The 16,001-nt window shown below is 43.9% G+C and overlaps 1 protein-coding gene across 3 annotated transcripts in view; it reads left to right on the top strand.

Moving 5' to 3' along the window:
- KCNAB1 (potassium voltage-gated channel subfamily A regulatory beta subunit 1) overlaps positions 1 to 16,001 on the top strand; it is a 338,389-nt gene that overhangs the window by 120,796 nt on the left and 201,592 nt on the right. Inside the window, exon 1 of one of the 3 annotated variants that reach the window (XM_081302293.1) lies at positions 6,533 to 7,684. The exons of the other annotated variants lie outside the window; for them this stretch is intronic. Coding sequence (XP_081158419.1) covers positions 7,464 to 7,684 — 221 coding nt within the window. The 5' untranslated portion in view covers positions 6,533 to 7,463. Of the gene's footprint in view, positions 1 to 6,532; positions 7,685 to 16,001 lie in introns of those variants that run through there. 3 annotated transcript variants of the gene reach the window in all.

The following is a 16,001-nucleotide window of genomic DNA, read 5'->3' as shown; positions in this document are numbered from 1 at the left end:
TCCCCTCACCCCAAGTTCCACCTTTCTATCCTTTCCTTCTGTGGATTTGGCTATTTTAGATTCTACGTGTAAGTGAGATCGTGCAGTATTTGTCTTTCTGTGTCTTGCTAATTTCATTTAGCATAGTGTCCTCCAGTTTCATTCACATTATTACAAATGGCAGAACTTCCTTTATTTTTTATTTTTTATAGGTTTTAAAATAGTTTTTTATTATTAAAAAGTTAATTTTACATTACAGGAAAAATAAAAATATAAGCAAAGAACAAGGACATCCTTTATTTTCAAGGCTAAATAATATTCCATTGTATTTTCTTTATTCATTACTCTCTGGTTGTTGCCATAACTTGGCTATTATGAATGAGGCTACAATGAACACAGGAGTGCAGCTCTCTCTTTAAGATACTGGTTAATGTCATTGCCTTTGGCTATAAACTCAGAAGTGGGATTGCTGGACCATGTGGTGTTCTGTCTTTAATTTGATGAGAAACCTCTGGACCATTTTCCATAACAGCTGTACCAATTTATATTTCTACTAATATGTGTCCTATATCTTCCCCAAGACTCATGATCTCTTGTTTTTTTGATAACATCCATCCTAATAGGTACCTAGAGCACAGAGAGCTTGATATTTAAGTCCCTAGGATGAGCTTCACTAACTGTGATGAAAGGCTGAGGGCTCTCCTACATTAACTTTCTATGATCTGCCAGAGGGAAGAACTTAAATGAAAAGGAATCTCAGAATCTTGATCTGCTCCCTTTAGAACACTCCCACTTCTAAAAATGAATGAAGTAGAAAAGAAGCAAGAAAACATACCTTTTTTAAAAAAAATAAAAATACATTACTATTGTAAGAGAAGGACGAATGTGGAAGAAGATGCCCAAATTTGAATGGAAACAAATGGATTGTGAACCAGTAACTGATTATTTTGAAAGATTTGCAGGTTGAATCTTTTTTTCCTGCCTCACCATGCAAGGTTGGAGTTTTGTGGGAAGCTCTTACAGAGATTGATTCATTTCAGTTTTGCAAAGAGTTAAGATGAATATTTATGTCACTCCACCTAAAGATACTTAAAATCCAATCGATTTACGTGATTAACCAAGCTTTTCTCCATTTCCTCCTGATAAGATAACAGACACAGAAACCTTTATCACAGCATCTGGAACCTAGCAGGTACTCAAAAACCAACCCTCCCTCCCTCCCTCCCTTCCTTCCTTCCTTCCTTCCTTCCTTCCTTCCTTCCTTCCTTCCTTCCCATCTCAGTAGTTTAAATCTCCCTGGAATGGGAGTTTATAATAGACTCTCTTATTAATCAAATCTTTGAAGCACATTTGTTTCCTTTGCAGAGGTTGTGAAGTGATTTCCAATTAAGGCTGACTGTGCTCCAGCCCTGCTTCCTGTAACTCCATGGCACCTGGCCTTGAAGTAAAAATGATGGACACGTACTAGAGGTCTGTGGTGCACTTGACGTGTCACATTTTTCAAATTCAGGAAATAATTACCAGTGGCCATGGATAGAGCTTCAGTGTTTATTGAAAAGCTCAGGTCTTCTTTGATTAACTGTGTTCTGGCTCTGGACATGTGTCTGGTAGCATGAGAGCATTTGTTCTGAACCTGCCCTTTGACTTTCCTGATGGGGCTCTCTGTTGAGCCTGCTTTTCCAGAGAAGCAGGAGGGCAGACATCTGGAAGCTTCTTCTTTTCAGCACAGCCTTGAGCATTTCAATGTGGCCTTTCAATGTTGTTTTCTCTGCTATTGCAAAAGCTGTGCATGTGCTAATTTTCATGGCTGGTTCAATTTCTCAGAATATAATAACTGGCTCCCCAAACCCACGTCTTAAGAATTTCTGATAAATAGCCAACTCTCGCCCCTAACAACTCTTTCAATCACAAATAATAAGCACGTAAAGTGTCTTGCCACCTATATATATGTGTGGAATGTTCTTCCAGTATTAGCAGATATTGTTTTGCTTTGGATAAACTCAGCTTTGCCTAGCTGCCTAATTGAATGTTTCCTGGCCCCTGCTGGGTGTGGTTTCCTTCCAATGAACATAAACCACAAGATCTAGGTGATCTCAATAAAACACATGTGGTTCTGACTTTACTGGTAAGAAATTAAATCAATCAATAATTGGGGAAAAATTTTGGAGCAATAGGAATAAAGTATCACCAACTATTTGAAAAGATTGATAAAAGACATATTTAAAACCACCATGTGTGGATGATTTAATTGTTCTGAGATTTCTAGATTTTTGAAGTTGAATGTCTTTCTATCATTCCTGGTAAGAATAGGATTTCTTTTAACTTGCATTTCTAAAATGGCACTATTTAAAGACCTTGCGGGGGAGTTCTACAGTGAGGGGCATTGTGTGGAGTGGTTACAGCCAAGCTCTGCAGGCTGCTGCCTCGAGGCCTGGCTCTTCGGTACTCCCTGGGCTGGTGACGTAACTTCTCTGCATGTCGTGTTTCCTCTGCAAAATGGAGCTCATGATGGCAGTCGCTCCTTTGGAGAACCATCCTCTTGCCTCAATCTGTCTCTGTGAGGATACTGAAGCTCAGGGAGCATTAGCACCCTGCTCTGTGGCACAAGGAAAGGATGAGGTAGAGGAGAATCTGGATTCAAGTTCAACTGACTCCACATCCTAACATCCTAACATCCCTCCAGTGACCCTAGAAGACTCTATGATGAGCAAGAGGAGAAAGGACACTGGGTAGTGTCTGTCCTTAAACAGTTCTGTCATCGTGACCCCATGTGGCTGACCTTAATGCTGAAGAATTCAAAATATCAATCAATGAGTAGGGGCCAGCTGAGACCCAGGCAAAACCCAAGAGTAAGTGATAATTTGGCCACATGCAATGGTGCAGCTGCCACAGCTCTCTAAAAAGAACCTCAAGGCATCACAGAGCAAGAGGAGTTCTTACAAATGCATGCCACCCTCATATTCCAGGCAAGGGACAAGAAGCATGGACAGCTGTAAAACACTGAGGCCCCAGATGTAGTGATGGAGGTCCTCACTGTTGGGGAAGGGTCTCTCCATAACCCCACCACTCTGCTGAGGGTAAGAGCCACAAAGCCAGCCTTTACAAGGGAAATTGGGCCAGGCATGGTGGCTCACACCCATAATCCCAGTGGCTCAGGAGGCTGAGGCAGGAGGATTGCAAACTTAAAGCCAGCCTCAGCAATTTAGTGAGGCCCTAAGCAAAATAAAGAATTATTTATTTATTTATTTAAATATTTTTATTTAAATATTTCTATTTAAATAAATAAATAAATAGAAAGGACTGGGGATGTAGCTCGGCAGTTAAGCACCCTGGGTTGAATTCCCTGTGCCCCCCCCCCGCCCCAAGAAAAAGCAAATTAGCAGAATAAGATCACTTAGCACAAGGGACAGGCCACACGTGCTTGGAATCCATCACTTCTTCTACCAGCAGTCACACAAAGGGGCCTCTGCTTTTATGGAGAGGAGCCCTGACCTGCCTGTGAATCCCTTCTGCAAAGCCCATGTGTAGCGTGTGCCGTGGCAGGACACTGATATTTATTTACCAAGATCCAACATTGACTTCTAGAGGCATCTTCTTGAGTAAGCTCCAATGGTTTCTTACGACTAATACTCTGAGAACTACAATGAAAACAAATAGTATCCACACCTCTACCCATTTTGGGAGGCTGCCACTGCAGTGCAACACAGACTGGGTACCCAACATGGCAGGGGTTTGCTTTCTCACAGCTGTGGAGGCTGGACTCAGGGATGGAATGCCAGCAGGGCTTGTGGACAGCTATCTTGTCTCTGTGGCTTCGAACGTGTGTCTGGGCTGATGGCCTCTTCTCCTTTTTTAAAAAAATTAATTTATTTATTTGTTTTAATTAGGTATATATGACAGCAGAATGCATTTTAATTTGTCGAACACAATTGCAGCATAACTTTTCATTTTTCTGGTTGTACACGATGTAGCATCACATCCTATATACAGTCATACATGTACCTAGAGTAATGATGTCCATCTCATTCCACCATCTTCCCTGCCCCCATCCCACCTCCCCACTTCTCCCTTCCCTTTGCCCAGAGTTCCTCCATTTTTCCCATGCCCCTCCCTGTTATGGATCAATATCCACTTATCAGAACATTTGGCCTTTATTTTTGGGATTAGCTTACTTTGCTTAGCATGATATTCTCCAATTCCATCCATTTACCTGCAAATGACATAATTTTATTCTCTTTTAATACTAAGTAATATTCCATTGTGTAGATATACCATAGTTTCTTTATCCATTTGATGGCCTTTGCTTCTGAGGACCAGGGTCATGTTAGCTAGGACTCACCCTTGTGACCTCCTTTTCCCTTAGCTACCTCTTTAAAGATCCTGTCTCCAATACAGTCCCCCTGGGAGGCAATGGGGAGTCAGGGCTTCAACATGTTAGTTTGGGGGATCAACCCAGTCCATAACCATCTCTGCATCTACATTTACATCCAGCTCTCCCTGTGTATTCATGGGCCTTGGTCAAAACCTGAAATGAGCACAGTGAAGTTTCCTCCAAACCCTATGGCACAATGAGAAGACAGATATTCCAAGTCTAATTTCCCCAGCTTAATTAGCATGTGGCCTGTTAGCACAAACCTATTAGGAATGAGCATCCTCATAGCCAACTGTTATCTAATTTCTGGGCTCCTGAGACCGACTGCTCCATAAATGCTGGGAAGGGTGAGGATGGCAGGGGGAAGCCACCAAGCTGCTGGCTGCCTGACAGAAGGCCCGCATGGCGTCAGATCTGAGAAGGCGGCTGCAGGCTGCAGGAGAGGCTTGCTCTGTGAGCATCTGCTGGCCGCAGCCTTTGATTCTCTTTGAGGCATGTCCTGAAGGCTGGGACTCATCTACACACAGAGGTGCGGATGTGAATGTGGGACAGTTATTCGCTCCTTTCAAGTGAGGGGCTGTGCGGAAACTAGCAGGCACAGGGTTTCCTTTGGTGTTTGGTTTGAAGGAAGCAGGTTTATCCAAGAATATAGCATCTTCCCATCCACCTCCCTCCTTCTTTTGTTTCCTTACCTCCCCCTCTCAGTCATTCAAAGTGAGGGCCCGCTTTGCACCAGGCACTCCATGTGGTCCTGTGGGGGAGGAGGAGGTGACTCAGAGCGTTCTGCCTGGCAGCTGATAACCTATTCCCTGTTCTGGCCCTGGCTGTGCTTCCAGGAATGGCTCTGCCAGTTCTCTGGCAAAGCTGAAAGCCACTTCTGCTAACCAGTCCAGATCCCCCTCCCTTGGAAGTTCTCAGCCCTCCCTGGATAGCTGGTGTGCTCAGCGCAGCTTTACTTTTTAAAGTAAAGAGAGGGAAGAGTGTGGAGGATAAGATTGGGAGTCCCCAAGTGGTTTAGGTCTTAATCTGTAGGTGACAAAATGGCAATGGGGCACATATTCTACTTGAAAATTTCATTCCTACAGGCTTAATTTTGTTGGGAAGAATTGGTCAGACCAGCTATTATTTTTTGTACACCAATAGACGCAACTAGAATATGTGCCCTCCCCAAACCCACCAAACAGACTGTTGCCTGCTAATCAAATCTGGCTCCTTCTTCATGCCCCAGGCAAAGTCCTATCCTGCCAGGAGGATTGTTTGGGCCTCCTAAGCTCTTTGAGAATCCAGCCACAGTCCTGGTCATCTTTGTGTCCCCTTCACAAGCAGTTGGGTACCCTACAGAGTGAGGTACCTAGTAGGGAATGGATCAAAATGAAGACTTCTTGCAGTCCTCCTCCACATCATGCTAGTGCATTTGGCAGTGGGGCATGTCAGAATGCACCTTCCAGCACTGCTAATGAGCCCCCATAAGACTGCATGTTTGGTCTGTCTATTCCTTGAGAAGGAGCAGTGCTTCCTTTTTTTCTATCCATGTGATCTCTATGGCCTCCTGCAGAGATGGCATTCACAAACATGGCTGATTTAAATGCTGCTCCTTTTTGTTTGACAGCAGTGGTGTGTTGGGCACCATAGGTAGAAAGATGATTTTGCAGAAGTCATAACTTCATTGCGTTTGAATCATTGGATTCCCATGTATTTCAAATGGAGAAGTCAATCACCAGCCAATTGTGCTTAGTCTGGTCCAACTACAGTTTCGCGCAATTGCTTTTCATCTGACACTGAATTAAACAATCCCCATCCTGCCTGATGGGGATTCAGGGTCCACAGTGAGGTCTTGCTGCCCATCCCTGAAGTGGGGGTAGGGCTTTTCCTCACCAGCTGGCCACAGAGGATCAGCCCGACATGTGCGGACATGTGCGTGGCTCCTGCCACCTTCCTGGACCTTTCTGGCTCTGGGTGGTAATAACAAGCCTGCGACTCAGCTGGTACAGCCCCTCCTGAGGGGTGCCAAATTGCTGCCCCTTGGGGCATCCTGTTCCTTCCTCTGGCATTCAGAATAGATTTTGCAGCAAGTGGGCAGACCTGACTCCAAAAAAAGTCTTCACTCTGGCTTTTCAGGAAACTTCAAACTTACCAGCTTAAAGAACAAGGCGCAGAGGGGAAAGGAGCCCTGACAAGGCTAATAGCAGGGGTTTCAAACTGCGTTTCGCAAGCCAGTAGCAGAGCGCTCACGTGTTGGTTCACTGGCATGTTCCGCGGCAGAAGCACCCCCACTCTGCCTTCCCCCAGTTCCAACTGTTGGGCTGCAGCAGGATTCGGTCTGTCTGGGCAGAGCTCCCTTTGTGGAGCAGCCCTCCCCACTCTCACAGCCAGAGTCTGGTGAAAGGGATCCTTGCTTTCCCATCGCACACAAAGGCTCTTTAAAGGGACCTGCCCGCTTCTCCGTGCGGCTGCAAACCCGAATCGGTGAGGGCTCAGCAACCCGGGCTTTCGCCCGAGAATGAATGGGGAGGGGTCCTGAGCAGCCTCCAAGTCCTCCGAGAGCGGGGGAGGGAGGGAGCCCAGGGCTGCGTGGATGGAGACCGCCGGCCCGCCGGAACCGGTTTGCGATTAGCTGCTTCCTGGGGTGCTCCGCGCGCGGGCCGAGCGTGCTGCCGGTGGCCCCAGCGCGCTGGCCGCGCATCTTGCGGCATGCCTGCGCTGAGCTGAGCCAGCGCCCAGCAGCGAGCCCGCATTCAGGCACCGCGGTCTGGCTCCCGGCAGCGCCTGTGCAGTCACCATGAATGCTCAGCTCTAGCCTCGGCGACAGCCTCCCGACCGCATGGATTTGGCTGTTCAATCAACCGAGATTACTGCCAGGGACGACTTGGGAGCCTGATCCGCGCTCCAGCTGCCCTGACAACTTCGGGGTTGGCTGTTTACTTCTCCGGATCCCCGGAACTCTCCTGTCACTCTGCCGGCTCTGAAGTCAGCTGCCAGGATTCCGCTGACTGCATCCCCGGGAACCGGGAGCGAGCCGGTTTAGGACGAGCGGAGACCCCTCAGCGGCTCAGCCTCTCGTGACTGCCTGTGTTGCGGGGTTCCGAGGGACCGTGCGCTGCCCGGGGAAGCAATGCAAGTCTCCATAGCCTGCACAGAGCACAATCTGAAGAGTCGGAATGGTGAGGACCGACTTCTGAGCAAGCAGAGCTCCGCCGCCCCCAATGTGGTGAACGCAGCCCGGGCCAAATTCCGCACGGTCGCGATCATCGCACGCAGCCTGGGGACCTTCACCCCTCAGCACCACATTTCCCTCAAAGAGTCCACCGCAAAGCAGACGGGCATGAAATATAGGTATGGATGTAAGATTCCCTAAACCCGGGGTTTCCATGCTCTATACAGGTGTAATGGGAACGGTTTATTGCTTTGCAAAAGTGACTCGCTTGTCGGTGGATTGCTCAATTTAGAATCTCAGGTGTTTTTTAAAATAGCTCTTGAGGAGGATGGAAAAGCCCAAGGTGTGTGCGTGTGTAATTTTTAAAAATATGGCCCATTTTGTATGTTCTAGACTTTGGGAGCTGTATAAAATTCCAGTCTATGGAAGAAAACACAAACTGCTGGAAATGGGCACTTAGATCAGCATAGTTTATCAGGAGTAAATGCGTTTGCCCTGTTTTATGCTACAGATGTAGCTTCTGTGATTATACTGTCAGAAATAGTTTCTCATCTAGCACAGCACTCCTATTTATCCTTTGAAAGACTAAGGTAGCAAATGCTAGGCAAAGCTTTTAAGGGAGTTCTGTTATAGAAAAAATACCTACAATAGTAAGTCAGAATGAACATTGCCACATTTAAATCTAAATTACTGCTTGAAATAAAATCCAGAGGTTGTTGTAAAATATGGAAAGTCAATTGTTGCAATACTACTAGTTTCCTCATCAATTTTTTTTAGCTCCCTCTTCCTTTAGGATATTTTCCAAAGATGGAAATCTTCCCAGTAATAGCTAATGCTCCTTAATACAAAGTGATTTAAGTTTGATAATTAAAAAAAAATTCATTATTCAATTATGTAATTCTTACCTCCTCATTATATTTGCTTTGCACCAAGCCTTCTTGATTTTATTTCTTTAAAATCACTGTGCTTCTTGTTTCTAACATCATTTGTGGCTATACTAGAGAGAAACTACTGACTGATACATCTTCCAAAGGCTTTCATTACTTCAACTAGCAGATATGATTTTACTAATTGTTTACATTGAACTCTCCCTCATCTTTGTCAGGAACCAGGTTTGGGGACAGGATGTGCTTAATACAATTAAAACAATGCACACTTAAGATTTATTTATATGGGGGTGCAGCAGGAGACATTTGAGCCTATTTGTATGCAAGGAGTCCCCTGAAAGAAGTTTCTTTGCAGAGTTACAGGAAAGCTTCTCCTTGAAAGTATGTCAAGCACAGTTGTTTTGATATATTTCTGAGCCATTGAGAAAGAAAGCCCTGGAGTGAGGAAAAAATAAAACAATCTGTAGCTGAAGCTCTTGGCCCCAACTGCAGTGCAAATACAGGTAGTCTGCCTCCAATCAACCCTCAAGTGTCAGCAATGTGCCTCTGCTTTTCTAGACTTTGGCATGATGAAGAGGGGACCCCACAGTAGCAGTTCCCTGAGTGAGACCGCAGTCTGGCGCACTGGCCTTTTCTGCTGCTGCTTTGTGGCACACACCCAGCCCCTGCCCTGTGGACATGCAGCTCTGCTGCTGGGATGGAGATAAACCACTGCCTTCCTGCAGGCCCCCAGGCCAGGACGCTCCAGAGTTAAGGTCAATCACAGAAGGTTGTTTTCATTGGAGACTCTGGCATTTAACTGCCCTATAAACTTTCTTTTTGTAAATTCGAAGGAATAAAAAGTAGCACCCTCAGTTCTTGTGGCAGCAGATTCACAGTTGTTTATGGATGGCTGTGTAGGGGGAGTTTGGCCTTGGGAGCTCTTTAGGAAGCCAGGAGCTTTCCATTAAGGTTTTTCTGTCAGCATGCTCAACTCAGATTGTAAGGTAATGGTCTCTCTTTCAAAAGCTCAGTGTGTGACCAAGACTTGCTTGGGTGTCTTTCATTACTGATGACTAAGGACAGCTCTTCTACAAAAAGTCAGCCATCTGGGGTCTTCAGTGTACTTTGCACTATTCGTTATTTTGCGCTCCCCTTCTTTTGAATCACTCGGTCCACGGTGTCAGGTGTATGTGTCACCATAGCTTACACCCACCCCCTTCAAGTTCACTCAGAGTGACCTTTCTGAAAGAGATCATGAGATAAGGCCAAATACTAAGCTTTGTAGCTTGGAAAGGATGAGGGCAGCTGTGTACTTCAGAGAAAATAGTGGAAATATTTTAATTAGTTGAACTGTCCTTTTATCACATTGTCATTTCTAAAGCATAATATGTATATGTAGACTATTTGTTAACAAACAGCAGAAAACAAGTAAAAAAATAATGCTGTGGAATGGAGAGGGTCTGGATACTGCATGGGGAAGCTAGGGTGGAAATTCCTGGTCAGTTGGCGCCGAAATAATGTTCTCACTCATCCTGGAAGATGGTTTGCAGGGTCAGAGCTTCTGTGAACCCCTTGGACGATAAAAAGCACTGTGTTATCTTGCACTTTTCTGCAAAGAAGTTATTTTCTTCTAAGAGAAGTTTTCCTCTTAGTATTACCCTCAGTTCTTGTGTTTAAAGTGTCTACAGGTTAACCATTGCCCATCAGCAGTGTTGGTATATGAAGAGGCGCCGCCCAGCCAGTGGAGATTCACTGAGCACCCATGGTGTGCCAGACATCCAGGGTGGGGAGGCAGACCCTAACTAAGGAGATGAACAGTTCAATAATAGGATTTCCTATTGTGGGACATTCTTATGAAGGCTACCTGTGGGGGGTGGGGAAGGTAAGAGTCAAGCCTGGGCCAACTCTGTTATCCATTCTGAGGCTGCTGACTCTGTTTTAATTGTAGAGCTGGTGATTGTGCCTTGTGACAATCACTGCTCATATCTGTGGCCCATTTTGCTATCCCAGGGACTTGTTTCAGGTCTACCTGCTGTAAGGTATTACTGACAGTTGAAGGCCTACTCTTTACCCTGACAGATAAGTAGAATGCCTTTTACTTATATAATGCCTTATGATCTTTCAATCCCAACTCACAGCATACATAGCCTGTGATTACCATCCCTTACTTAAGATTCCATGGGATTTGGATTTCAGAAAGAATTAACATTCTCTTGTGCAAAGCATCTGTGTTCTGCAAAGATAATGCTCCAAGTCACTATTATATTCTCACCAACAACATGCAAGAATTTTGCATAAAATTGACTGTTGTCTCAAGGCTAAAGATAGAAAAAAATCCCTAGAACATTCTTCCATTCAAATATTGTTAGTCCCAGAGAATAAGAGTCCCTTGCTAATATTTATCCTGAGGACATCCTGCATGTAAAGGGCACAGGACTACTTTGTTCTTTGCATTTTTACAGTTGTGTTTTGTTAATGCTTGGAAATTCCTTGGTTTTCGATTTGCGTTTGTTTTATTCTGAGAGTGCATCACATCATGTTAGTCTGATGGAGACTTCAACCACATGTGGTAGATCCTCATTATGATAGATGTAACCACATGCGTGAATCTTCCATCCATCAAAATAGCAAATCACTCCGAACATAAGTTAAGCAAGGTATTTTTTTAAGTAACATTTTAGAATGATCCAGCTACTAATGTTTGTCATGGTCTCAGAGCTTCTGTCATTTCAGAGTAGTCCATTTGCACTGATGACTCCCCCTCTCCATTCTAAAATTATTATTTTAGTTCTCGAACAATTTGAGTATCAATGGACCCAGTTTCATTGAGAAAAAATATTGTTTGAAACATATACATCCATGGCAATATAATTTTGTTGTATATTATTACAAGAAACATGCTTTGAAAATTTAAGATGAGGGCTGGGGATGTGGCTCAAGCGGTAGCGCGCTCGCCTGGCATGCGTGCGGCCCGGGTTCGATCCTCAGCACCACATACCAACAAAGATGTTGTGTCCGCTGAGAACTAAAAAATAAATATTAAAAATTCTCTCTCTCTCTCTCTCTCTCTCTCTCCTCTCTCACTCTCTCTTTAAAAAAAAAGAAAATTTAAGATGATTCTTTACAAAAAGAAATATTTTCTGAGCAATAATCTTTAAATTCCACTTGAAACTTCAGTCCTCCCTTTTCTAAGGCTGAACACACTTTACTGTTATTTTTTTAAAAAAATAATTACAGCTTCCCAGGAATTTGCAAAAAGAAAAAAAATGTACAGAGAATTTATGTGACCCTTGAATTCCATATTTCTCCAGTGGTAGCACCTTGTGTATGGATAGGATGGTATCAATATTAGGAAACTGACATTGGCACCGTCCAAAGAATATATTCAGACTTCACCAGTTCTACATGTATCCATTTGTACATATTTATGCATCTATGCAGCTTTATCTAGTGTTTAAGCTTGTGTAACTACCGCAATGAAGAAGCAAAGTTTTTCTGTAACCACAAGCTTCCCCATGTTACCCTTTTAAAGCCACGTCCACTACCTTCTCCCCCATCCAAGCCCTTGGTAATCACCAATCTGTAGGCCTTCTCTATAATTTTACTTTTTCAAGAATATTAAATAAATGGAATCTTATAGTAGGCAATGTTTTAAAGTTGACTGTTTCTCCCTCCCAGAGGGTTTTGCAGGGAAATGGGGAGAGAAACTCTTGCCGCCATAAAAAGATGTCAGATGATGGCACCATGGAGATTGGGTGGGCCATTTAGACAAGGTGAACGCCGGCAGTGGGGGAACAAGTAAGGGTTTTGGAGCAGGTGTATGTCTCAAAATTCAGTTAGGCAGGGTTGACTCTCACTGTTTTCCTCTTAAAATCGAAGAGTTGTAGGTTTGAAACAAGACGTGTTTGTGTGGAATTTCATGGCTCTCTGTTTTCCTATAGAAAACCAAGACTATATAGAAAGGACTCAGGACAGCCAACAGGTGCCCCTCCCATGACATTCCTGTCACAGCCTCTTTATTAAAGAACACACCGCATCCACCGTTTTTTACCTCCCACAAATGGTGGGCAGATTTTGAATCAAAGCAATTCAAGTGAAAGATTAATCTTGTCAACTGATTACATAAAAGACCCTAAGTGTGTGTGTGTGTGTGTGTGTGTGTGTGTGTGTGTGTGTGTGCGCCTTTGTATGTGTATGTGTGTGCAAGTCTCCGTGAGGGGAAAAGCGGGAGGAAAGGGGTGGACCTGAGAGGAGGAGGAGAAGAGCCAGCTTGGTGACTGTGTTTCAAGTAAAAATATTTGATTTTAGTCCAGAGAAGAGAGCAGCTTGGTTATTTAAAATGCCAGGCTTTATATTATTTTTTAATTTTTTGGTGAAGAATGCTGCTGTCATTTTTACTGACACCCATGGGTGTGGCTTTTTCTCTCTACCTTAGGGAAGGATGGTGGAAATGGGTGGGTGGGTGGGGGGAGGCCTTCCTGAAAATTAGTTGCTGAGTCAACCTCGTAGAGTTTATCCCACCTCTGTGAGGCACCAGTCAGAAGTCTGGCATCTAGGGGATGGTGAGAAAATGGTAGGAGGGGAGGGAGCCTCCTGGAAGTTTTTAGGCAAATGTTGTTCTAGTTCCGTGGTTCTGGAAGTGTGGGGCTGGGGTGGGGCTGTGTGCGTGTGCAGGCGTGAGCATATGTGAGCGTAGAGGAATCAATCCGGAGTTTCCAGAAACATCTCATTTTCTAACTGCAGTCTTCACTTTGGTTATTACACATGAAGTCCTTCATTCCAAGTCCACTCAATGACCCTCTTTAGAAGTCCTCTCATTTTATAGAAGTTATATATTTTTAAAAATTCTACAAACACTTCAATTTATGGGAATTTGAGAATGTTCTGAAAGGAGGGAAAAAATCCCATCATATTCAAAGGGAAAATGGAATTCCTAAGTTTCACTTTGATTTTTCAAAATCATTTCATCAAATTCATAATCTCTCCTTAGTATATCAGTTCATGAACAGGATAAGATTTGGGTTGAGGGAATCTAATCAAAATATTGGACTCTTGATTTCCTTGAGTATTCCTTAAAAATCCTTTTAGAAGAGAAGACCTCCTTGTGAGAAGAGTTAAATTCACAAACTTTGGTTCATATATTTCCTTTAAGTATGTCAAACCATTTAGGTAAATGACAATTAGACACTAAAAAAATGCTTAATGTTGCAAGTTAACTGTGTTGTGTGCTTAAAAAAACATTTCTGTTAATAGCTTTCCACTCTTGGAATTAGGAAACAGACTGATTGAGGCTGAAGAATTTAAGGCAAAAAAATATTATAAATGTCCATTTCAACATTGAGAATGATTAATACACTGTGATCACTAGAAAATGAGTGAATTTTCAGTGGGTGCTGCTGAGTTAACTTGGATGCCACCTTCTGCAGACACATTGTCCAATGCAGAATGCAGTTCCTAGGTCAGTCACCTAGGAAGGCCAGGGATGGTCAAGGCCAAATGCACGTCTCCTGACTCCACAGACTGGATTCCGATGTTCCTTTAGCTTTTGCGTGGCAGCTTCTTGCTTATGCCCCATTTTTTAACACAGGATGGAAGCACAGTGCATGAAGCATTTCTAGAAAAGACAATTCCTTCCTGTATATATACACAGTTTGCAGCTCAAGCTTTTATCTCAAGAAGCAAAGCCCTGCTGAGTGCTGACAGCCACAGCAGCTTTCTCCATCACCTGCAGGGCAATTAGGACCCCAAAGTACTCCCAGGGCAGCTCTCTGCTGGTCCATGTTCCGAAGCGGGACATGAATCAACTTCCAGATGATGGCATGCTTAGTTGGCATGCTCAGCGTCACAGCATCCAAAGCACTGGGATCTCAGAAAGAGACGAACAGATGCATCTGCTACATGTCAGCACTGGAAGGGACATGCTTGGCCAGGAATTCTGAGTCGGACTTCACACCCTCCTCCGTGTCCTTAGACATCACTTTGAAAAACATGCTCCTGAAAGTCACAATCAAAATACATTTAAAATCCTTATTGCAGGTTGATTTTCTGTTACCCAGACTGGAAACCCAAACAGAAGCCCAGCAGCGATTTTCTTTTTCTTGAAATCGACAGCTAGGGAGGACTTTGAGAGCACTCGCACGGGCCATCTGGTCTAGCCCTCGTGAGAAATCTGTCCTGTTTTTCCAATTTGCAACATACAGCAGCAACTTATAAAAGCCTCTGAAGAAATTGTGTAATCTCCTTTCACAGCAGTCATGAAAAAAAACTGGCTCTTCTTTCTAAGAATCAGAATCATTCATTAAGTGTTGAAGTCCTCAGAGGAAGCCATAAGCTTCTTGTCTACTGTCGGGACTCTGGAGTCAAGTCAGGGAAGAAAATGAAGATAAAAGGGGGAGGGGCAAGAAAGGCAGACCTGAGGCTGGGTGAGGTGGCGGGCAGGGCACCTCAGACTCCTGTTGGCACCCAGGGCATGCGATCTTGTCTATTCTGGTCCTTGCACCATTCAGCTGACCTGACTGTTCCACAGCTGAACCATCTGAGAGTCAAAACGTCACCATTACAAACATCTTGGCCATTAACTCAGCTCCTTCAGGACTGCCTCAGAAGCTTCTTAGGAGCTAGCTCTCATTTCCTGCTTTGTGAAGCTTTGGTATCTAAGAACTGATGCTCACACTCTGCTTCCTATTTCCAGATGGTTCTAGTTCTTTCTGCCTAGACTTTGTTTCCTGGCTCCCAACTGTGATCCTGTCTCTAATGGAAGCCCTGCCCATGGTGGCTACGTTTTTCGGTGAGCCCTCCAGTACTGTATGCACTTCCAGAGGCCCCACCTTCTCAGAACAGAAGATGGCAAGATTGCCATGTCACAATAAGGGTCTCTGGACCTTGTTTGCCTTCCCTGCACTTGCTTCCTGTTCTAGGAGAAACAAGCATTTTTAATATTTTAGCCAATCTTTGAAAAATCGCTGTGAAACATTTTAAAAATATCCCAACAGAGTTATTGAAATAATGGGTAATGACTATACAATGCCACTTAGCAAATTCTATGAGATTGCCAGCTCCAAATGTTAGAAGGGTGACAACTGGAATCTCTTGTATTGAAGAAATATGAAAAAAGATCAAATCTGATATGTAAGTTCTAATGGCTATTGAGCAACCAGCTAGGAAAACCAACAGCTTATAATCTGATTATCTTGCTTTTTGATATACCTTATAGAGACGTTTTCTTTCTCATTTTTTAAACCTAGTATGTTTAAATGTAAAGGCAACTGTAATGACTAATATTAACAAGAAAAGTTTTCTCTACTGGTAATTAAATCTTTCCAGGAGAGTACCTGGGGGGCTCAATTGAAGGAAATTGTTCTCCATGATGAGGTTGCATCTGTTGGAGGACCCATCTGGCTTGACAGAACTCTTATATAAGTAAAGCAAGCTTTTTTTCCCCCTGAGAAACACATGCTAATAAGCACCCTTTCTTCCACTTCTTTGAAATTAGTTTGGATTTTATTTTTTCGCAGCACTGGAAAGTGAACCCAGGGCTTTGTATGTGCTGGGTAAGTGCTCTACCACCACGCTACCTCCTTGGCCCAGTTAGTTGCACTTTAAACCAGGTTTTTATGAAACTGGATTT

This window comes from Spermophilus citellus, assembly GCF_964194105.1.
Source record: "Spermophilus citellus genome assembly, chromosome: 7".
NCBI classification, from domain to species: Eukaryota; Metazoa; Chordata; class Mammalia; order Rodentia; family Sciuridae; genus Spermophilus; species Spermophilus citellus.
This window is presented reverse-complemented; position numbering and strand designations above follow the sequence as displayed.